We start from the raw sequence: 24,900 nt of genomic DNA on the forward strand, positions 1-24,900 counted from the left end.
GTGTCTGAAAGCATGTAGGATTTCCAAGTGCCAAGGTGAAAAGAAAAGCTGTTTAAATGGAGGGAATGGCATATGCAAAGGCCCAGAGAGACAGTGATACATAAACAGGAATCAGTGCCCAACTACATTTATCAGAAACTAAGGATTGTGGAAAAGTATGGGGAATAGGGTTGGGAAAGTAAGTAGGATCAACAGAGGATAATGAAGTTCAAGTATCTAGTCAAGGACGCAGCCATGAGGGAGACCTCTGATCTCACCACTTGACAGCACAGTAGGAGCAGTCATGCGATTGTACTCCAACTTCTTTTAATAATGAGCAGGATACACTGCTTGTTTGGGTTCTCGGCGCACATAGGACTGCTGATAAAATGCAGCATATATGAGGCCTGAATCTGGATCCGTGTACATCCAAAAGGCAAAAAAATGTCCCACAGAAAGGGTAAATGCACTACTTAGTCACCTTTGGAACTAGTCCCTGGTGCCTCCCCACCAAAACTATTGTAACCTAACTCTCTAGGTCCCAAGTCACACAACCAAGTAGTCCTTAAGTCAACCAATCCCCAGTATTCGGAACCCTGAAGAGAGACGGTACTGGTATGTGCTTGCCCTCCTCTGTGGCGTTCTCTCTCTACCTAAACTTTGGGGCTGTCGATGTGGCAGATGCTTTGAAAATAAGATGTGCAAATTGTAGGAGGCCACCCATAGTGGATCATGGAATCATTTCGGTAACCCAGGACCAGCATTTCTTAAAAAAAAAGAAAGAAAGACATACACGAGAATACCGTATTAAAATAGGATAGACTATCCTGTGGTAACAAACACTTCCCAAATCTCAGTGGCCCAACAAACATTTCTATTTCTCTCTTACTTAAAGGCTGCTAAGGATGCAGGTGACCCTCTAGGGCAACAGACCTCCATGAGGCAACTCAGTGATGCAGGCAGCTTTGATCTGTGGCTCCACCAACTCAACCTGAGGCCTCCTGGGATCACTGTATCAGGGAAAGAGTGAGCTGGAGGTTTGCTGGCTTCCTATGTTTCAGCGTAGAAGTGACACTAGTCACCGTGACCACAGCACATTGGCCAGAATTAGTGATATAGCCCCACCTACTTCAAGGAAGCCGAGGCAACCTCTTCAAAGATGCTGATGTACCTGAAAGACGAGGAGACCTGGATATTGGTGAATCCTAGCAATGCTCAGGAGAAAGATATATAGAAGACAGACTGAATGGGATGAGATAGGATAGGATAGGGTAGGGTAGGATAGGATAGGGTAGGATAGGGTAGGATGGAGAATAGGACAAAGAATAAAAATAGGAATAGACCCAAGTGCATCACAGCAGTGTTTTTACTTTTATGACTCGGCAGATGTTAGGACACGTACTGAGAAGCAATTATAAAATGTATTTCCAGGTAGGGGTTAGAGGGGGAAAAAAGTTTGAAAGTGACTGCATCTGAGAGAAAAATGTGCCTGGAGAGCAGAATGAGATTATTTATGACATGTGACCCTGTAACAACAAAGGGCTCTCCTCTTATGTCCTCTCAGTCAAAGGAAAAGGAGTTTCTAATGTGTCCTGAATGGGGCTTCATTCCATAGCTTCAAATAACCCAGTGTCACATACCCTGATTCCCATATGCGTAACTAACTCAGTGGGTTACAGCAGTCAGCGTTGCTGGGTTGTGTGTGTGTGTGAGAGAGAGAGAGAGAGACAGAGACAGAGCGACAGAGATTTGTCTTTCTCAATAGTAAGGAGTTCAATAAATGGCCAGGAAGAGACAGTGTCTTCAGAGTATAGGAAAGTTGGATTGGCCTCAAGGACAACCAGAGCCCAGAGAAACAAATACAATGATGAGAAAGGGCTGCTCTAGGGCGACCTTAAAAACCCGATGCCCAACATGAAAACACCCCCCTTCTGAGCGAGTGCCTCACTCCCGTGGAGACAGGTCGTTCCTGTGTCAGGAGCCTTGGAATGTAAGTGCTCCATTGAAACCCTGCTGACATGAAACAGTGAGCAGATCCTCCCTGGGCACCATCACGTGGGGCACAGCTCCAAGAACAGAAGGGAATCTTCTGAGAGAAACTTTGCAGTACCTTCCTCTGGGCTCCAGCAGCCAGCAGAAGAAATATTAGGAAATCCTTGGGGCACATGGAGGGGTTTTCATGAGTAAATTGACTTGGGGATATTTGGAATATATTTCTAATACATACAACTCCTCAAATGACACAGTGAAAATAATAATAACGTTAACTAATGTTTGCTGAGTGCTTATTATGTGGCCAGACCTGTGCTTAAAAAAGTATGGCGCAGTGGTTGAGAGTCCGCCTGCCGATGCAGGGGACACGGGTTCATGCCCCGGTCTGGGGCAGCACTTCCCCTAACAACCAGAAGGCCACGAAAAGCCAAGACCCACTCCATGTGAGTGTCAGCAGCATTCTTCTCCAGAGCTGTCTTCTCTCGAAACAATGAGCCAGATGTAACCTCCCATATGGTGCAAATGGATTTAACTGCATCTGATAGGCAGCAGATTCCTGGAAATCTGTGATCCCATCCTGTGCCCAAAGGGAAAAATTTTAAGGTCACAGTAGTAGGAGGAGAAGCAATGGTGGTAAGAGTGAAAGTAATACTATTGTCATCATTGTTATTATTGCACTGTGCAGCTCATAGATATTGTACCTCCACATCCAGAGTTCTTCAAGAGACAGGATGCCATTCTGCTCGGCATCATTTAGACCAGTGGTTTTCAGGGAGTTCTTAATATGCAGATTGCTAGGCCCCCACCTAAGGGGGTCAGGGTCAAGGGCCTGGAAATCTGCATTTTAAGAAGCAACAATGATTCTGACGCAGATGAGCAGGTGACCACACTTGGAAAAAACCCAGGTTTAGACTTTCTTTTGTATTTAGATCCAAGGCTGTGGATCAGATGAACTCTCAGGTTTCCTCCAGCTTCATGATTCCAATATTTCCCCCTGTTTATCTCCTGTCCACTTGCCCTACTTACACTGGCTGCTTTGGTATCCTACAACTGTCTTCTTTCCTTTAACCTTTCAACAAACCCCACTGCCCTTTCTCTGTCCCTGGATTGTCTATCTGGAACCGAGAAGCCCAACAGAATTAACATTTGATAGTTAGATCCTATAGATATCACTGATAAAACCAACTCCCGGTACAAATAAGATAGCAAGCACATCATTTCATCGGCCTTTAGTCGGCCCTTGTCCTTAATACTTAATCACCAGAGTTTCCTAGCTCAGGACTTCTAGGGGAACATGGATGCATTTCAAGGCATCTGGGAACTCTCTGAAATGTCACATGACATTTTACACAAATGATGAGCACACAGGCGTTCTTTCAGAGATGCCAGTCCAAGGCCAGGGAAGGTTGGGAATCATGGCTCCAGGTACCATCAGCTGATCTGGCTGTGACATAGGAAGTCCATATTGATAAATCTAAGCCATATTGGTTGAATTATGGACAGTCCCCAGTTAGCTTAGGCAATTCAGACAGAGCACAATTTACAAATCTAACTAGACCACATCCCCATTCATTAGTAATGTGCTAGATACTAATCACCAAAGATAGAAGATCAAATAAAATTCAGTCCTGGAGGATTCTGGGAAGATGGCAGTGGCATCAACAGCAGTCTCTCAATCTCTCCAAATCCCTACATAAAAATAGGCAGAACACAGCTTCCCTGGTGGTGCAGTAGTTGAGAGTCCGCCTGCCGATGCAGGTGACATGGGTCCGTGCCCTGGTCCGGGAAGATTCCACATGCTGCAGAGCGGCTGGGCCCGTGAGCCATGACCACTGAGCCTGCGCGTCCGGAGCCTGTGCTCCGCAACGGGAGAGGCCACAACAGTGAGAGAGAGGCCCACGTACTGCAAAAAAAATAAATAAATAAATAGGCAGAACAATTTTAAAAAGTAAGTAAAAAAAATTTTAAGTTTAAAAAAAAAATAGGCAGAACAATTAGGTAACAAAAGCAAAATCCATGGACACATTTACAGCAAAACTAGGGGCAAGTTTTCTCACAAACTCCAAATTAAAAGTGAGGGGAAACAAACTACCAATAGTACAAGTGTCCATTCAGGAGGAAAAAGGAAGCAATAGGGTAACATCTGAGGTAACATCTGAAATCAGGAGAACTGAATGGCCAATAGTATTTCCTGGAAAGTGTAGTTGGACCAATTTGATAAACATCCCTAAACCTGGTGTTGGGGCAGGGAGTGGGAGATGTAGTTTTCTCTAGGAGGAATAAGTGGAAGGTCCCAGGAAGAAGGACTGAATGGGCTGTCGAGACCCCTGAGAGCTCTCAAAATTGTACACGAGTGATGAGCACACGGGCATTTTTTCAGAAGTCTCCCTTCAAGGTCAGGGCCCTACACTCAGGAGAAATGGCCTTGGAGTGGAGTTAAAATTGAGCTGCATAGAGACGGTAGTGATAAAGGAAAGACAAGGTCCAGATCAGTTGGGGGTGGGGGGAGGTGCGGTGGGCACAGGAAACAGGGCAGGAAATCTCAGAATGCAAGCCACCATGTTTACCACTATATAAAAACAACAGAAGAGGGAACCCTGTGAAGTCAGAAGAGCTTTCCTGAACCCTACCTTATTCTATAACTTTAGGAAAACTAATTTTACATAAGAACGAACAACAGAAAAGAATAGAAGTCAAATCCCATAGAGACTTATTATAAGGAAAAAAAAAAACAAATAAGAGGATGAGGAGCAGAATAACATCTCTACAAATAATGAAAACATGCCAGAAAGATGTGCCCATAAATAAATCAAAACTATAACATGCTATATTAAAGCAAGTTAAAAGACCTTAAAAAAATGATACGAGCTATGAAAGAATGAAATAAATCAGAATTAGAAAAAAGCTCTGGAAACAATTTAAATTTTTTTTAAAATTATTTCAGAAATGAATAGTAAATTAGAAAGACTACAAAAGCAAATAAACACAATGGATAATACCTTAAGAGAAAATGCAAGTGAAAGAAAGAGAAGTTTTTAAGTCAAAAATAAATGAAAAAGATTAAAAAGATTCAAGAGAAAGTGACAAATATTGAAGATAGGCACAGGAGATTGAACATCTAGAAAACAGGAATCCCTGGAAAAAGAGCAAAGCAAGGAAACAGAACAAGTCCTAACTCAAGAGAACTTCCCTGAAATACAACACACACATTTAACACATTGGGAACTACACATTGAAAGAGCACACCATGTACCTAAGACTATCAACTAGGAACAGCAAACATCAGAAAAAAATTAGTGAAATTAATGAAAAAATTTAAAAAGTCCTTCAGACATTTAGAGAAAAAAAATGTGATTTATAAGGGAGAGAAAATTATATTTTCATTAGACTTTTCAGGAGCAACTCCTTATGTTAAAAGAAAATAGAAACATATTTAAGTGATCAAATAAAGAAAGTATAAGCCAACAATTTTATTTCCAGAAAAACAGTTTCAATATATAAAGGGCACTAACTCTTATCAATATTCGAGAACTCAGCGAATGTTTCCATGAGTCCTTCCTAAGGAATCTACTAAAGAACAAGCTTCAAAGAATCAAAATGACTAGAAAGACATTGACATAAGGCCTGAAGGTGAACATTAAATGTACAGTTACCTGTAGTGCTAAGATTACATGAGGGCTGAGAGAGCATATAGAATGTAATGGTTATATATTCTGACAATGTAAATATAGTACAACTATGAACAGTTCTACTATAGATTTTCTTTTTTTAATGAGAAGTGAGAATGGAGGAAGGGTAAGCAAACATTTTTAATACATGATGTAATTATTACAGCGGCAGTATATCATGATTATGAGACTACTGTAAGTATAATACTGTGGATAAAACAAATGAGTCATTGTGGAGTATTCTAATTCTATCATCCCCTATGTCCTTGAGAATCAGAAGTTCTTGAACTTGAACTGGAAGTATCCATAGGAACTCATGAGATATATAATCAGTGGTGTGGTGAAGCTGGTTTACAAGAGGTGGTAAGAACAGATGGTACACATTTGTCCCAACTCCACATTTAATGACTCCATGTTGGTATATTGGAATCAGCCATAATGGGAGTATTTACACCATGAAAATTAGGAAATGCTACAAATCTGCCCTTTTTTTACGAGAGTCAGTTGTTATACATTTGCCAGCACCCCATTTTATATTGCAACTTTTGGTGCCCAGGTTGTGCTGTTAAAGTACCCTTTCTCACTGAAAAAAAAAAAACCCAGAGAAGTTTGGAGAAATAGCCTCTTTGAGGTCTGAAACAGAAATGTATAAGATGAACCTACAACTTGCCATGCAGATGACAAGGAAGCTATCAAAGATACTGGCATCATGTCAATAGGACTCAGAAGCCGATCTGAAGATTCCCATTGACCAAAGAGCTTCAGTTTGAGCTTCAACAGTGTTAAAAATTGCAATCAAATTCATTTAAATTCACCATTACTTTATGGTGATATTTAAACAAAGAATCAGTCATTTTCAGAGGGTCATAACCAATCATTATCTGGAAAACTAGTAAATAGAGGGAATAAATCAAACATTTATCTTGCCTTTCCTGTATTGACTATTCCACTGAATATCCCAATAGGACAAATGAAAAGTGTCTCTTTATAAAAGTATTCTACCTAATAAAATAATAAAAAGATAAAATTAGAATTTCACTGTTTGCATACCCCAGTGAGCAAATAGATATAGTTATTACACATCAGTGGCTGCTAAAATCACACAAAGAGAGACAACCAGATATGATGTGCCTTCTTTAGTCTTGCAGAAGGGGTAGAATAAAGCCTGAATCTGATCCAGTCTCTGGATCCAGCTGGCCATTTGCAGGAGGTACGAAGGGCAGAGGAACATGCTGGGCTGCACATGAGTTTGCAATCAGCAATTCAGACCATGGGAAACTCCACAGGTCCAGTGGCCCAGGTTCTTCAGCAAATAAATTATAAAGAAAAGGGTGGAAGAGGAATCTATAGATTAAAAGACATAACACATTTTTAAAAATAGGCAAGACCAAACTGTAGTGTGCCAGAATGTACATTTAAGTGACAAAACTGTAATTAAAAACTCAAGGAGGTGACTCGTATAAAAATCAGGATAGTAGTTACTTTTGGAGAGAGGAAGAAGTTTTGATTAGGATGAGACACCTGAAAAGGGCTTCAAGGGTAGGCGACATAGTTCCGTTTCCTGGAATCTGGAAGGTTTCCATACCTTATAATGATCCATTAAGACACACATTAGATTTATGATGTTTGATGTATCACATTTTCATTTTACAATAAAAAGATTTTATTTTATAAGCTCCCTCAAGGAGCTTAGAGTCTAGAGAGGAAGATGGAGATGTAAACAATCAGCTTTAAGACAATGTGATAAATGCTGTCAGGCAGGTATGTATTATACATGTTGCTCCGGATCCGCCATGGAGCTGAAGCAGTTCAGCGTGGCCGATCTGAGATGGCTATTGGGAGGAAGGGACAAACCAGCCTGGCCTTGAAGGGAAAGCCATTCTCCAAACAGACATGTGAGTAGCAGAGCTCAGAGACCAGGCTGAAGGGGCTTGCAGTCACTCCTTGCTATCTTATTCCAGGCAGTTCTGCTTACCCCTCAGGGTGTTTATTCGGGCTTCCTTTCTGCCCTAGCACTTGTCTAGGGCAATTTCCTTTAAAATGGTAAAGGTTAGGATTGTCAACCAAAGGAACACATGTTCACCCTTGTATGTGAATAGTGGGTTTCTGCCTTTTCCTTGTTTTTATTTTTTTTCTTTTTTTTTAAAATTGGAGTATAATTGCTTTACCATGTTGTATTAGTTTCTGCTGTAGAACGAAGTGAATCAGCTATATGTATATATATATATATGTATATATCCCCTCCCTCTTGAGTCTCCCTGCCACCCCCCCATCCCACCCCTCTAGGTCATCACAGAGCACCAAGCTGAGCTCCCTGTGCTATACAACAGCTTCCCACTAGCTATCTATTTTACAAATGGTAGTGTATATATGTCAGTGCTACTCTCTCACTTCGTCCCACCCTCCCCTTTCCTCCCGTGTCCACAAGTCCATTCTCTACATCTGCGTCTCTTTTCTGGCCTGCAAATATGTTCATCAGTACTATTTTTCTAGATTCCATATATATGCGTTAATATACAATATTTGTTTTTCTCTTTCTGACTTACTTCACTCTGTATAACAGACTCTAGATTCTTCCACATCACTACAAATGATGCAATTTTGTACTTTTTTATGGCTGAGTAATATTCCATTGTATATTCTTGATAGCTTGTTCTTGAAATAGAGTGGCTGCTGCAAAGACAGGACCACACCTCTACGTTCTCTGTGTGTGCCAGTGCAGAATGGGAAGTCCTCCCTCAAGGTAGAGAGAACTGAGTGATAAAACAGCTTAAAGAAGAGGGCTTTTGGTTGGACTCTTAAAGCCTTCCTCCAACCTGAACCCCAAATACACCTCAGCAAAATTTTTCATCACATACTTAAGCAAGATGGCAAGACAGTGTGTCAAATTACAGAATCCAACATATCCTAAGGAAGAAGGAGAACACACTCAATTCAATTTATTAGCCCACATTTCCTGTGAAATAAAGCATAAAGGGTGTGATTTGTATACTGGAATCAAAGAATGATGGGGTGTGTACAATTTGGGGCTATCCTCTACTTGTTCTGTTCATGGATGCTGAGTAAATACCAGCGTGGGGACTCAGCAAGTCCATAGCAAATGGGACCTGGTTTCCTGCAGTAACATATGGGCTTGGAGGGCAAGGTCAGCTCCCACTCTGGGATGCACTTACCCTTCCCTACTCACCTGCCATTGATCCCTGACCATCTCTGGTAGCAAGTCAGCCCTGGAAGTTAAATGCGCTCTGGAAAGGGAGGTAAAGATAGTTTAGAAGAGAATCGAAAAGCCATCTGATTACACATTTCTTGATCTTTAAAATGAGACTATAATACCTACCTACAGTTGTAAAGAGAAAATAAGGTATAGAGAAATGTCTTATAAATAAAAAGATGCAGGGTGTATTCCTAAAAAGATGAGTGTGCTTTCCTTCTCTACACACCTCTGAATTAACAAGAATTTTTTCCTGATAACAAGACCATTTATCAAGCTTATACATACAAACACATGCAAATGCTCCCAATAGGCACAAAGTCTTCCTACACAAGCCAAGATGCGATGCTTCATTATTCCACTCTCAGGTGTAACATCATCAAGACTGTATCTTGTTGAGCCAAGTTGCTGACCCATCCCCCAGGGACAAGTTGAAACAATTGGCTTTAGTCAGGTCTGGGTTCTGGGCAAAATGGGCTTATCTTATACCTATGCTCACCCTAAAAATGTTGGCTTTATGGACATAAGAGGCCATGTTCTTTTTCTTCCTATTTAAGATCTAAATCTCATATGGAGGGCAATACTCTGGAGAGAGACCACTGTGTTCCATACTTGCCTGATCATCAGTTGCCTGGGCCATTGAAAATTCAGAGTCCCAGGCAACTTCCCAGGCCTGCCAAATCAAAATCTCCAGGGCAAGACTTGGACATCTGAATTTTTAACAAATGCCAAGATGGTCTTCACGATGAGGCATGTTTAGAGAAAGCCAAGATAGAACATAGCTCTTCAGGGTTCTGAAATCAATGACTTTTCAAGAAGTCCAGAAACAGGAGCATGTTAGTCTTCTCAGGCTGCCATAACAAAATACCATAAAATGCTGGCTTAAACAACAGAAGCTTATTTTATCACAGTTCTGGGGACTGGAAGCCTGAGCTTAGGGTGCCAGCACAGTCAGGTTCTGGTGAGAACTCTCTTCCAGGCTTGCAAACAGGCACCACCTCACTGTGTGTTCACATGACCCCTTTGTGGACATGTGGAGAGAGAGAGAGCAAACTCTCTGGATTCTCTTCTTATAAGGACACTAATCCCCTCAGGAAGGCCCCACCCTCATGGTCTCATCTAACCCTAATTACCTCCCAAAGGTGCCATCTCCAAATACCATCACAGTGGGGGTCAAGGCTTCAACATGTGAATTTTGGGAGAACACAAATATTCAGTCCATAGTACAGGGCAATGGGGCTTACTCCCTTCAAAGGGGCAGATGTTTTTTGTGGAGCTGGATCTTTGCTTGGGGTTCTGCATCTGACCAATCTATGTAGGACCGTGTTATGAGAGGCATAGGCAGGAGCAAGCTGTGCACCCATTGGTTTTGGCAACTTACAAGGGACAAAACATGAGGACTTAGAATAATCAAAACAGAAACTAACAAAAGAGAGAAATCAATGTCACCACTATTTTGGATGTTGGTTCAGTTAAGCACTAAATTTAGCTCTGGACCTGCTGATAGCAGATGCATTTTCTCCTTTGGCCTGAGTTAATTTTCTTTCCTATTTCACACATGTTAAATTCCAGGTAGAGTTCCAGATTTTACTTACATCTCCTGAAACAGACTGCTCTTCCCAAACTTATGCCCTTTAAAGATGAGAAAAGTCATTGTTTTTTGTTCCCCCCCAGAGCTTAACATTTCATCTCAATGCATTTCGAGCTTATTAGAAAAGCAAAACTAGCTGCACCAGAAATACCCAATGGGGAATCTCTCTGTCTCCGAACATATACTAGAACCTGATAAGAAAAATAACACATTTTGCAAAATCGGCAGTTGGGTTTTCCTGTAGATGAAAAGAGTTTTTTTACTTTTTAATAATTCAGGTAATCCTGGAGATCCAGCCACTTTCCAGATACTGCTCAGCAATGAAGAACTCAGAAAGTCACTGAGCCCCCAGTTCCAAATAAGTTATCCAATTAGATGAGACTTGTTACTCAGTGTCTCTATACCAGCAGGAAGGTGCCCAATGTGGTGGAAATGTCTGGGGTCTCGGGCCCAGCTCTGCCAATAACTAACTGGCTGTGTTCCACTGAGCTATTCTTTTACTCTCTTTGAGCCTGTTTTCATCATTAATTCAACAACTATTTCTTGAACGTCTAAAATGTGCCGAGCATTGTATCCAGCTGAAGGGGACAGCCCTGCCCTCAAGGAGACCACCGTCTAGAGACAAGGGAGCTTTCCATTCTGTAATGTAATTGTTAATTTCCTTGTGTGGGTACTTCAGTAGTTTAGCGCATAACATAAAAATGTGTGAGTATATGAAGGAACAAATGAATGATTGAATGAGTGAAGCACAAAGTTGTTTTCTAACCGCTTTATTTTATGCCGTTACCACATGGTCCCCTTTCTCTAATAACCTAGGCCCAAGAGATCCATCTCTGACTTGACCTCCCTTAGGCTTTTATCCTCAGGAAATCCTCATTTGTTGGCTGTAATCTGCTCCCTTCATTCTTCCCTTGACACAGTTACCCAGAATCCACCTCCATCACTCATAATACCCCTGAATATTTTCCTAAACTATAAATTCAACAAACATCCACTGAGCACATTATATATGGCAAGCATTGGGCAAACCAAGACGTTGGAGAACGTAGACCCTGGTCCACATCTGCCGTGTCTGCGGATGGTGCTTACGTGTTCCGTTCACTTTTGCCACGCGGTGTATGTGTCCTTCCTTTGACTTGCCGCTACTGAGACTCCAGCACAGCCAGAATGGCATCATGAGTTTCCTAGAAGAGTCTTATGTCAGCAAATTCTCCCACCTCTCACCTACTACCTGACACCAGCCCCCCAATACAACAATGTTTAACCCAAATAGCTATTTTTGGTGTAGGAGCAGCTCAAATCTTCCAACCACTGACTAGCCTGTGACTCCCAATGCCACAGAAAATGCCAGGAGTGCCACTCTCTCACCTCTACCCTCATATCATTTCCTCTCTGTTATTTGCACAATAATTGACACACCACTGTCTCCAGAAAGTATTGCTTAGAAAATAATGTTTTTAAATAAAATAGCATTTGAATGGCATGTGAAAGTGTAACACCTCTTTTCCGTGTTATTTCAGTTAATATCCATGGCAATGCTTGAGGCTCACGGGGGTCAATCACTAGACCACAGGTCATAGAGTCGGTGAAGGGGCAGAGCTGGCAGCTGTGCCCAAGTCTTCTGAGTCGAAAATTCCAGAGTTTGTCCAGAGGGGCCAGATGGTAGCCTGTTTGGTCCAGGCCTCACAGTCACAAAAAGCTACAAAGGAAGTCATTAAGTGTTAGCTCCAATAACAAGACACATAAAGTTGAAGAGATACCTCATCAGGATGAAAAGAAGAAAATGTGCCTTGTGCAAGGTTAAATTTGTGTTTTCCTTTTGTAACATGATTTTGGCATTGTGATTTTTCATTATATTGAGAACCTCAAACAATGGAAGTTGCCCAGGCCTCTCTTAAACAACAGACCTCATTTTTATTTACACAACATTGCTAAAAATGTTGCTTACTTGCTGTTACTTTTCCATCTGGAAATAAAATTGGCTGGATTTTCTTTGATTTATACTTCAGTTGTATAATATATATATATATATATATATATATATATATATATATATCGTCCACCTCACCTCCCTAAAAAAAAAAAAATTTTCTCTGACCTATGCACACCATAAAACCTAGTAAGACCACATGCCCCCTGCCTGAGAGGGTCCTCAGCTCACCAGCAGGGGTGCTGTCTGCAAGCTTTTCTCTCTAGAGAACCAGCTGGTCACATGCACGATTCTGCTCTGATAAATTACCTTTCACTAGGGGATGACAGTGGTGGATTCAAATAGCAAAGGGAGCCTCCGGATTATTTAAAATCATCATATCTCTAGGCTTCAATTCTTTCATCCATAAAATGAAGGTAATAACACTCTGTAATAAAAATTAATGGCAAATCATCAAGGGCTTTCCAGAGTTGTAGATAGACTTACAAGATGTTGCAGAGAATGCCAGGCTCTGAGCTTTAATATCTTCCCGGTCCTTAACTGAGCACAACAGCTGCTCATCTGAAAACAGTCGTCAAGTTTTCTATTCGCAGTTGCAATTACAGACCCTCTTAAGCATCTTTTCAGTTGCTCTCCTCACATCATAACTAGGCTGTGTTCCTGAGCCTCACCTGCTTTGTCCCCACTGTGGTGGTGAGTGATTTGAAGCCAGAGGCAACCAAATTCCTGGCCCATGTGGGCTGCATCCTCCCTCTGTCCCACATGCTCAGAGCATCCCAGGCATGACAGAATGTTGTCACCGTCCAGCGGTGGGTGGGCTGCAGTAGAGCCATTGCCTAGATTACCTCTTGTCTTCAGTGCCTGGGGGTGGCTGTTCATCCTCACAAGCTGATGGTAACTGCCTTCCATTTTGGTTTCCCTTTGCCTATTTATTAGAGCATTTCAGAAAGTTGATGAGGTGACCTATTCTCCAGAAGAGGAAATAATACAAAGCTTAAAAGCTGTTTCTGATAGAATGGTGAAATAATTTCACTACTTTTCTTGGAGGAAAATAAATAAATAAATAAGGCAACCTGAGGCAGCCTCTAGGGATTTCATTATTGCTAGATTGGAGGGAAACATAACGACTTTAGATGAACAGGTTTTAACTTGTTAGAGCACTTTGGGATGAAGAGAGGGGGAAAGACAGGTGCTAGACAGTAGAATAAACCCGGCTCCAGCTTATTTACATTATTTCGTATGGAGATGCATTGATGTATGAAGTATAAAGTGACTGTGTTGAATAGTGAAAATATTTTGGTAAACAATCTCTGTTCACTACCCAGTCCTAGAATGAGTGAATGTTTTATGAAATACCTCTCGCTTCTTTGTGACGATTACCTCTGGTTTAAGATGTGTGTGCGGTTTTAGGTAAACACAGTCTCGTATGCTGCTTTTAAAGTCATTCAGGTCGAGGCGCCATTTCTCCATCATTAAAGACCACGAGGAGGGCTGGGAACGTGTGTGGAGCAAAGAATGTAACTAGCCATTTTAGCGGGCCAAATTACCTCCTAAATGAGGGAGTAGGCGGTTTAAATGTAAAAATAACTGTCTCTTTCGCGGCATGCAAATGTTTGTGCTGTGTAAGAAACTAAATCCTGGCTTCCTCTTGGCAAGTATTCCCTAACAGGCCTCGCAGATATCTGAAACCAATTTTAACCCACTCTGGTCCTCCGCTGACCACAACATTACCTGAATGGTGCGGCCCAATTTCCAGACTGCTCACCAGTCCTCAGGCCTATGGGGTGAGTAAATATCCCAAGAGGGACAGGCATGGTGAATACTGATGAGCCCGGGAACCTCAGAGCTATTTCTTCCCAGCATGAGGAGGAAGCGTTTTTAAAATTCATGGCACCAAGAATCATCTCTCTTCTCTTTTCAGTTGTTGCTAATGTGGGCTCATTCTTCTTTTTAAAAATGCAATTTTTTTTTATTGTGACCAATATTTTTAACCATAAGATGAATTTAGAAAATATAAAAGAAGGAATGTGCCCTCACAAAGTGCTGTGTTTTGAGATTGAGAATATCAGGCCTGTGCTTTATAGCTCAAGGGGGTGGAATCAAAAATGCTGAGAAGAAATTAGAATCCTTATCAGTAAATCAGAGTGTCAGGGATTGGCGAGGAGTAGAATCTTGGAGTTTGTGGCACCCTTGGAGGTTGTCCAGCTGGCTGACCCCTTGTCTAAACAGAGAAAAAGGCGTCTCAGATCTCAGACGTGCTCAGGACAGCACAGCCTGAGCCAGTGGTTCTCAAAGTGTGTCCTCAGACCGGCAGCCTCAGCATCACTTGGAAACTTGTTAGAACTGCAAATTCTCAGGCCCTACATCAGAACCCTGGTCTCAGGGGCCCAGCATCTGTGCTGCAACAAGTGATTCCAAGACAGGCCACAGTTGGAAACCACTGAGCTGAGGTCACCTAGCCAGGGTTCATTCTACAGGTAATTTCGTGTGGTCTTCCAAAAACCAATGGAAGAAGAGTTGAGATTTTAATTCCTTTCTTTAAGGGAAGCTCTGTCTGAGGAAAACTTTAGTGGCCGGATCTAGTTCATTTCCACCATTATCTGCTATGGTAACTTCCAACCCTTTTTAGCCCTGTGACACTCATCCCAAGAAACATGCTGTGAGGATATACTTTTTAGAGAAAATATAACAGACATTGAGTTTTAAGAATTTTGTGATAGGCAGGAGTGTTACAAAACCTACATTGAGAATCATTCCGTACTCTGAGGTCACAGGATTCTGCAAACTCCTAACTCCTCTCACCCAGATTAGGTATCCATTCAAAAAAATCCACTGCATTTTATTTTAACTTCCTTATCCACAGAGGCGCTCAATTAGCACATGTTCTCTTACCCACAGGGAGGGAAAACGTGACATCTGCCATACCAGCAACTTCAGCCGAGACAAGACAGGGCAGTTAAAAAAGGAAAACAAACATCCTAGTTTCTAACACTGTAGGACTGCTATTGTTTTCTGCTTTTATCAGGAAGTGACCTCTCTTTCTTTCCAAAACCAGGAACAGCTCAAAGAGGATGATGTAGAATGTATTGTAAACCAGGATGAACTGGCCATGAATTACCAGGAGCAAGCGACCTCACCCTGCAGCCCTCCTGCAAGGCCGGGTCTGGACCAGAAAGCTTCACCCCAGACTCCAAGCAAGGAAAACATTTATGAGGGGGACCTTGGCCTAGGAGGCTATGGACTCAAGCTTGAGCAAACTCCGGGTCAGTCCCAGCTGAATTAATGGGCGTGAACAGCACCGAGGTAATCACAGGTAATGCAGGGATCACTGAGGATCAAGCCAAGCCGATGAGGCTGCGTGGAGGAGAGGCTGGAAAATGTATGAAGAGCATAAATTGGAGAGATTCAAAACCTTATCGCGTGTATCCTCTGGTGCCTGCAGAAATGAGAATTTATTATCATCCCTCTATATTACGCAACTGCATTTAAGTTTTTGACGGCGCCATTTTTATTAATGAATTGGGTGGGGTGGGAAGGGTGCAGAGGGGAGGGAGGGAGGAGTCTAGCTGCTGGGAGGATGAAACAGATGTGCTGTGTCTGCAGGGTGTTTCTTTTCTGTGTGCAGCTCTCTGGGCCCTTCACTCAGATTTGGGATTCTATTCCCTTCATTAAGGAGAGTTTAAAATTCAGAAAAAGAGGGCTTCCCTGGTGGCGCAGTGGTTGAGAGTCTGCCTGCTGATGCAGGGGACACGGGTTCGTGCCCCGGTCCGGGAAGATCCCACATGCCGCGGAGCGGCTGGGCCCGTGAGCCATGGCCGCTGAGCCTGCGCGTCCGGAGCCTGTGCTCCGCAGCGGGAGAGGCCACAACAGTGAGAGGCCCGCGTACCACAAAAAAAAAAAAAAATTCAGAAAAAGAGTTTCTGAGCTTAAATGTGTGTCTCCTAAGCTGGAGGGAATGCCCAGTTCTTCAGGAAGTGAGATGTTTTATATGTTTAGAACCTAGGCTCCCACTCGCTCCGAATGACCCACGGATATTTGCCCACATAAGTGCTTGCTTGATACCACTGTTGACGGCCTCACAGAGCCCACTCCGCCTGGGGACCCGCGGTTCTCCGCATTCATTTCAAGTTGCTCCTCCTGTTGCTTGAAGCTGTGGGTGACAGCTTTGTTGTACTCTGCACTAAATGCAGTGCCACTCTTCACCTTGGTAGGACCCCTTCCAGGGACAGCGGGGTCCTCTTCTTCATACCATGTTTCAGCCTTCCTGTCCTCACTTGCATCTGAGTCACTTCCTGGCTCCATGGCAGGTCCCTCTGTCTGCTGAGTGATGAGATTCCTTAGCACAGGCTCCTCTCCACGCAGCAGGATTCGGGACAGGGACCCTGACCTGTCCTCCAATTCCAACTCTCACAGCTCAACAGCAGTGCAGGGGCAGGAGCAAGAGGATTGGGGCTGAGGATGCACAGAGACCACACGGAGGAGACAAGGACGCAGCATCAGGAGCATTTTTACAAGGCACGGCTCATGGCCCATGGCGGGGAGACCAACGCAATAGCTTTTAATTTAGCTGCGCAACTTTTAGGCCATTAAGATACCTCAAACACAGCTTCTCTTGAAATGCAAATGTTAATATCAGACTCCTAAAAAAGCAGACCCCAGTCACAGGTGCCCAGGCTCTGATGAGTCTGTGCCTGGAGGTAGGTAGGAATGACATCTTCCTGGGGCCCAAAGCTTGGAAGTAACATAGGCTTTGCTGACCAGTTATTTGGCTTTAGACATGAACCATGGTGGTGCCAGGCACGCCACTATGCAGATTCTCTTGCTTTCCAAACAGTAGAATCCAGGGACATAAATTGTTTTCTACTCAGCTAAGTATAACATGGTCATTCCAGGTAAATATGGCAAATGGCAAAGCAGGAAGTTTTCTAATTTGACTTAATCCTAATAAAATTTTGTTAAAAAGCACAATTGTTTTATTTATGTATTTAGAGCCATCTTCTACTGTCTACGCCAATTGGCAGTGCTAAGCCCTTGCTCTCGAAGTGCCAGGTGAAGGGGAACTGAAAGGTGATGTAAGGGTGATGCTGGGGTCCTCTGGGCCAGGAAGAGCCATGGGGGCTACTGGCCTAGTCAGTGACACGTGGAGAGAGCACAGCGGGCTGGGAGGATGTGAGAAGGGAAGGTGGAGTCAGGCAGAGGGAGCACCTCCTCCTTTCACACTGCAGGGGACCAGGAACTTCCAAAACAGGGGAGGAGGTGCTAGAGGAGAATGGACGGAAGGAAAGGCAGGAGAGAGGATTCATCTTATTTCTGCCTTTATCATGTGAAAGGGAGGGATGAGAACTCAGTGTTTTGTTTCTTTTCCTCTGCGTGGAGAAAGACACATCAGGGAAAGAGAAGATCCCCCCAAAACAGACAAACGTTAGTGAGGGAAGGAGTGGAGAGAAGGGAGAGAAATATGACACACTGGATGGAAATGAGGCGGGGGGCGGGGGGGCGGGTAGGGGAAGATACACCGTCTACACCCGGTACCAACTGGCTAAGAGGGCAGACCAAAAATAGCCTCCTGGCCCACAGGCAAAGCCCTCTTCCTGCTTGGAAAAAAATCTCTTTGCATCTGAACATCATGAACCATTACCCACAAGGAGAATGAGGGCTGTTTAATCTGGACTGGACCACTTATCCCAGCTGACTCCAGGTAGGTATGATATTGTGAGTTTGAGGAAATGTGTGTCCCGCCCAATTGGACAGGGTTCCAGCTTCAAGATGTGATAACCAGCCTCCTTCCCTCTGAATCAGACCGAGACCAGAACAGAGGCTAGCTAGTGTCCCAGTTAGCAATTCATAAAACCAAATTCCCTTTCTGCTCCTGTTGTGAATAATAATTTATGATCTTAAGAAATGCTCTGTGCTTTGATTAGCAGCATCAGGATGGTGGAATTCAAACCTGTTATTTACTGCCAGTTTCTAATGAATAATGAAGGCAAAGGAGCTTTATTCAAACCATTAATGCTTGCATTCATTATTAGAGCTTTAAACAGGACCCTAATTAATTCACCTAGGGTTCTTCCTTGAACTTCTTACTGTGTATACATCACACTCACATACACACATACACACACACACACACACACACACACACACACACACACACAGAGTTCCTTTCACTGTCAGGGTCCCAGCTAACATCTCTGTAGTGTCCTCCCTGGTACTCGGCACACGTCTGAGCAAGTCTGAAGCCTGATGGCAAATGCCATCATGGTCTTCATTCATGAAGTTTCTAGAAACTTCTTGGAGGACAACTTAATGATATAAATGGAAGCTGAAAATTCAAATACCCTTTGACTCACCAATTTCATAAGCAAAATTTTTATTCCAGATATTTGAGAATTGTATACATATAAAGAATATTTATTAAAACAACTGAATTGCCATCCTGGTTAAATAAAACATGGCATAGCCATCTCATGAAACAGCACCATAAGTACTGATATGGAATGATCTCCAAGATATATTGTTAAACAAAAAGAGCAAGGTGCAGAACAGATGGTGTGCTGTCATTTTGGATGTTGAAGAAGAAATTGGTAGTATGATTGCCTCTTAAGAATTAAAGAGAGATTTCTCACTTTTGTAGCTTTGGGATTTTGTACACTGTAAAAGCACTATTTATTCAAAATAATAAGAAGAAGATTCCTATGAAGCAACACATTAAGGTACTGAGTTGCAATAGGAAGTAAGGACTGGAAAAGCTATTTTACATTGCAATCTTTGAGACCTTGAGAATACACAGTATAGCATCAATAGCACCAATAGCTTCTGGTTTATTCATTTGCATCATTCAACACACATGGATGCAAACTACGTAAAAGATCTTTAAAATTCAAAGACATGTGACTCAGTCCCATCCAGCCCATATCTAGTAGAGACAGACAGCTAAAAAATAATGTCTCCTTATAAGGTATCAAAACATACGATAAAGCTATAGTAACCAAAACAGGGTAGTATTGACCCGGAAATAAGCAAAGCGATCAAGAAAATCTACTACAAAGGACAGAAGTTGACTCATGAATATGTTTAGAAACTTAATACATAAAAAAATGTCATTTCAACTTGGGGGCATGGATGAATAGAATATTATTCATTAAATAGTATGGACCAGTGGACTTTCAATTTGGAAAAAGAAAGAAAATTAGGTAATATCCTCAAACATCATAAAATTAAATTCCAAGTAACTTTAACAGCTAAATGTAAAAAATAAAGCTACAGAATAATGCAAAATATAAAACAGAATATGTAAATAACCTTGGCATATGGATGGTCTTCCTGAGAAAGATAAAAACCAAAAGCAAAGAATGATACATTTGACTACATAAGAATACAAAATTTCTTATAATTAAAGACACAATAAGCAAAATTTTTTTGATGAAGTAGAGAAATATATTTATACTTTTTGTTTGTGCGACTAAGGATCATTCTTCAAAATATACAAAGAACTTTTACTGATGCATGACAAAAGAAAGAAAAAAACTGCCAAATAAAAAAATATGTCAAGAAATGTAGAATCAAATATGTATACCTTGTACTTTTAGGCATCCCTGTAGAAAAGAAATACTTGGCATTTATGCATAAGGAAGTGTACAAATGATATTCATTGTGACACTGTTATTGCAAAATACTGGGGGCAAAATGTCCATCAATAGCAGAAAAGTTGGACAAAGGATTAATCTCCAAAATATATAAACAGCTCATGCAGGTCAATATTAAAAAAAACAAACAATCCAATCCAAAAATGGGCAGAAGACCTAAATAGACATTTCTCCAAAGAAGACATACAGGTGGCCAAGAAGCACATGAAAAGATGCTCAACATCACTAATTATTAGAGAACTGCAAATCAAAAGTACAATGAGGTACCACCTCACACCAGTTAGAATGGGCATCATCAGAAAATCTACAAACAACAAATGCTGGAGAGGGTGTGGAGAAAAGGGAACCCTCTTGCACTGTTGGTGGGCATGTACATTGATACAGCCACTATGGAGAACAGTATGGAGGTTCCTTAAAAAACTAAAAATAGAATTACCGTATGATCCAGCAATCTCACTACTGGGCATATACCCAGAGAAAACCATAATTCCAAAAGACACATGCACCCCAATGTTTACTGCAGCACTATTTACAATAGCCAGGTCATGGAATCATCCTAAATGCCCACTGACAGATGAATGGATAAAGAAGACGTGGTACATATATACAATGGAATATTACTCAGCCATAAAAAGGAATGAAATTGGGTCTTTTGTTGAGACGTGGATGGACCTAGAGACTGTCATACAGAGTGAAGTAAGTCAGAAAAAGAAAAACAAATATTGTATATTAGCGCATATATGTGGAACCTAGAAAAATGGTACAGGTGAACTGGTTTGCAGGGCAGAAATTGAGACACAAATGTAGAGAACAAACATATGGACACCAAGCGGGGAAAGCGGCAGGGGTTGGAGCTGGTGGTGTGATGAATTGGGAGATTGGGATTGACACGTATACACTGATGTGTATAAAATTGACTAATAAGAACCTGCTGTATACAAAATTAAATAAAATAAAATTCAAAAAAAACAAGATAAATTAGTGGAAAAAAAGATTGCTAAGCAAAGCAATTTAATTCTTTCTATTTGAAATTTTTTGAGAAATGTTAATGCCTGCATAGCACACCATCAATAAAACTCCTTTTAAAAGGTTAAAAAGAAATAGCAGAAGAGTTAACTAAACTGTATTATACCCATACTCCGCAGCACTTAATTATACTCTATGTAGAGATGGACCCACACATATGCACTCACATGGAAATATTTTCAAGTTAAATTGTTAGTGAAAAAACAGTCTGGGATGATCCACAGCAGACTGATAACAAAAAGAGGAGTGGGAGGCTTCCCTGGTGGTGCAGTGGTTGAGAGTCTGCCTGCCGATGCAGGGGACACGGGTTCGTGCCCTGGTCTGGGAGGATCCCACATGCCGCAGAGCAGCTGGGCCCGTGAGCCATGGCCGCTGAGCCTGCGCGTCCGGAGCCTGTGCTCCGCAACGGGAGAGGCCACAACAGTGAGAGGCCCGCGTACTGCAAAAATAAATAAATAAATAAATAAAAGGAGTGGGAATAGGAGGACTGAATCAAGAGAGCCTTTTGGTTTATCCACACTATTTTAATTTTTACAATGATACCATTTTCATTTATGATCTGTTCTTAGAGTGGCTCTGGCTTCAAGATGGGGGTGGGGAGGGAAGGTATGGTCAAGCAAGGCTTCAAGGAGGAACTTACATTTGAGTGAAGTCTTGAAAGATGAGAGGATATGACCAAGCAGACATGATGGGTGCTGGCCCGTGGGGCAAGGGGTGCGGTGTATCATTAGAATATGGAAATTCCAATCAAAGGGAACAGCCTGGGCAGAGACAAAGGGGTATGAAGCAGCCTGGCGCATTAGAGAAACTATAAATTATTCCACATGGGGCTTGTTTATGTGTTTGAGTGTGAGAAAATGGAAGAATAAGAGATAATTCTGGAGATGTAGATCAAATGAAGTAGTCTGGGTCATGATCCTTTGAGAGTGGAGAGCTACTGAAATATTTTAAACAGGGAAGAAAACTACATGTATTGTGAGGAGATGGAGTGCAAGCAAGACTGGGAGTTGGTGCAATAACCCAGTTAGGATGCTATTTTACTAGCCCAGGAGAGAGATGATAAGAGACTTAACTCAGGTGGAATCAAGGAGGATGGAGAGGGAGCATCTTCTAGATGGGTTTCAGAGTGAGAATCTGCAAAGCTGGTAACTGATTGGATATGGAAGGTGAGGAAGCCCAGAACAATCCCAAGTTTAAGGCTTAGGTGACAATAGGTTGATGGTTCCATTCACTGAGGGTATTAGGAGGAGGAAGAGGAAAAGCCAGTGGATTCAGCTCTGGACATGCTGAGCCTGAGGTTCCCATGTAGAGCCTCATGGAGCTATCCAGAGGTTTACAAGAATCTGAAGTTTAAGGAAAATGTCCAGGCTGGGGGGGTGTGTTTGGAGGGATGAGATGTGCATCACAGCTTCACTGAAGAGTTTCTCAAATGCCACATGACCTTCATCACCTCTCTCTAACTCCTGCAAAGAAATTCCGATATGCCCTCCCCACAAAAGGACCGTGTCAGAATCTCCAAGAGGACAAGCATATTCTTCCTCAAAAGGCACCACAGATGATTCTCACTCAATCCCTGGGGAGAACCACTGACAATAAGAAGAAAGAGAGAATCGGACAGAGGCTAAGTGCTACATTCAGTGGATAGACAGAGTGTGCACCCGTGAAAAGAGCCTGGATGAGCCCTCACAGAGAATTCAAGAAGCTCTGGCATTCCGGGGACAGGGAACTAGCTCAAAGAAACATCGATTTCTACCGTTACTGTTCTAGTGGTGGAGTACGACGGCCCTACCTCTCCTCAGCTGTGATAGCTTTGCTTGTCAACTCGGCTATGATATAATCCCCAGTCATTCAAACACTAATCTAGGTGTTACTATGAATGCATATTTTGTAGGTGTGATTAACATCCATCATTAGTTGACTTTAAAGGAGACTAGGCTAGCTAACCTGGGCGGGCCTGATTCAATCAGTTAAAGGCCTTCAGAGCAGAACTGAGGTTTCTGAGGAGGAGAAGTTCTGCTTGTGACCGCAGTGTCAGCTCATACCAGAGACTCCCAAACTGCCCACTCTGATGGCCTACCTGCCAAGATATGCCCTCCCTCACCTGATCTCTCTCCCCTCCCTCTTCCTTTCCCCTCTCCTTCCAAATTGGAACAGAAGGACAAAGGCTATAAGAGCAATGCTCACACAAAATAAATGAAACAGGTAGATTATTTGATCAATTCCAATGTTTTTGAAAGGAGCACTTCAGGGATTTGTTTCTAAATAAACCACCTTCTGTGCTGTATTCTCATTTACTCATAGTGCTGCCCCAATCTCTTATCCCTGTGTGTGGAGATACATAGCACAGTTCAAGGATAACTGATGTTCATAGGATGATCCTGAAGCACACTCTTGAAGTACTTGTGAGATTAGCCAAGAAGCCTTCAAGTGTGTTTATCACTGAGCGTGGGCAGCTGTTAGGCTAGGTTTGGGGAGGTTGCAAGGATAAGACGCCTGCCTATGGAAGGTTCCATCGTCTTCCCAAATATTGTCCATCAACCTGTCATTCCTTCAGTTTCACAAACATTTATTAGAGGCTTACAATATATTGCTGATAATCCGAGTTAGGAATTGCCAGTGTCAACGTCATTAATGGGATCAGTCAAGATGGCACAGATGACTAATGATGAATCCAGACAGCTCATGAACTCAAAGACATCTTGGTTCATTGCATCACCTCAAAAGACAGACTGATTCGTTTTAGCAGCGAGTACAGAGGAGAGGGGAGATCCACCAAGCCAGCCTGGAGGTAAAGGAGGGGATTGGGCCGTCTGCACCTTGGCATTACAGGAGGCAGCTTCTTTGCAGATCATCCTCCTCCTCCGTGCCCCCTCCCCACCGGGAACTGGTCAGTGGGAGGAGAGCAGCTCAGCAAGGACCAAACACAAGAGATCAGATTCAAATGCCCCCTACTTCAGGATGTGGCCTAAGCAATGCAGTCGTACTGTGAAACTCACCCATCCTTTTCCTGGTCTACAGGCAGCCTTCAGTTAACCAAAATCACCAGGTCCCCCTCCCTGAAAGCCCACTGTCCACTCATTATCTTGCAGATGGCCAGCATTCAGGATATGCTGACTTAACAGAACTGAACTGAATTCAGTCATGGCTTGGTAGAGCTTGGTTGTACTTGGCACCATGCCTAAAGGGAAAAAGGAAAAATGACAAAAGGAAGAAAAGGAAACAAATATTAGTTGACCTTTTGATATGGGCCTCGCTTTTCCAGATACAGTAACTTATTTTATCCTCACAACCACCCTGGGAGCATCACATTTCAACTCCCGCTTTACGTGCGTGGACCTGGGAGAAAGTTAAGTCTTGGCCTAAGATCACGCAGTTGATTCATGGCAGAGGGGAGTTTTGAACCCAGAACCGTATAGTTCCAAAGACGATGACTTCTTCCCCCATTATACCAGGCTGCGGGCAGACTTAGCACAAGTCTGTCAAGATGCACTAAGAACCCTTGATGCCCCAGCATCAGGGGCAGAAAACCAGACAGATGTACTTCAGCTTCATGCGGTTTACAGTGATCAGACAAGTGTTATGGTACTAGCACTGGCTGAACATTGGAGGGACCGGGAGAGCTTTACAAGCTCCTGATGCCTGGGTCCACCCCCTGCGATCCTGACTTAACTGGTCTGGGCTGTGGCCTGAACGTTAGGATTTCTTAAAGCTTCTCAGATGATTCTGTTGTGCAGCCAAGGTTGCAAACCACTAGATGAAAGGGATTTTGGAGGAGGAAGCAATATCACCCAGTTGCAGAAAATCATCAAAGGGGAAGTGGTGATTGGGATGGGCAGTACAAGCTGGGAATGTGGAGC

The 24,900-nt window shown here is 42.6% G+C and overlaps 1 protein-coding gene across 1 annotated transcript in view; it reads left to right on the top strand.

Moving 5' to 3' along the window:
• The window catches only part of SLC9A9 (solute carrier family 9 member A9), a 558,734-nt gene extending 535,375 nt beyond the window's left edge, over window positions 1–23,359 (top strand). The window contains exons 15-16 of the mRNA XM_022582689.3: window positions 14,050–14,155; window positions 15,427–23,359. Coding sequence (XP_022438397.1) covers window positions 14,050–14,155; window positions 15,427–15,654 — 334 coding nt within the window. The 3' untranslated portion in view covers window positions 15,655–23,359. The remainder of the gene's footprint in view (window positions 1–14,049; window positions 14,156–15,426) is intronic.
• Window positions 23,360–24,900: the final 1,541 nt, after the last annotated feature.

The sequence above is a fragment of the Delphinapterus leucas genome, chromosome 4 (assembly GCF_059928025.1).
Source record: "Delphinapterus leucas isolate spDelLeu-1000000601 "Yukka" chromosome 4, BTC_Dleu_Yukka2, whole genome shotgun sequence".
NCBI lineage: Eukaryota > Metazoa > Chordata > Mammalia > Artiodactyla > Monodontidae > Delphinapterus > Delphinapterus leucas.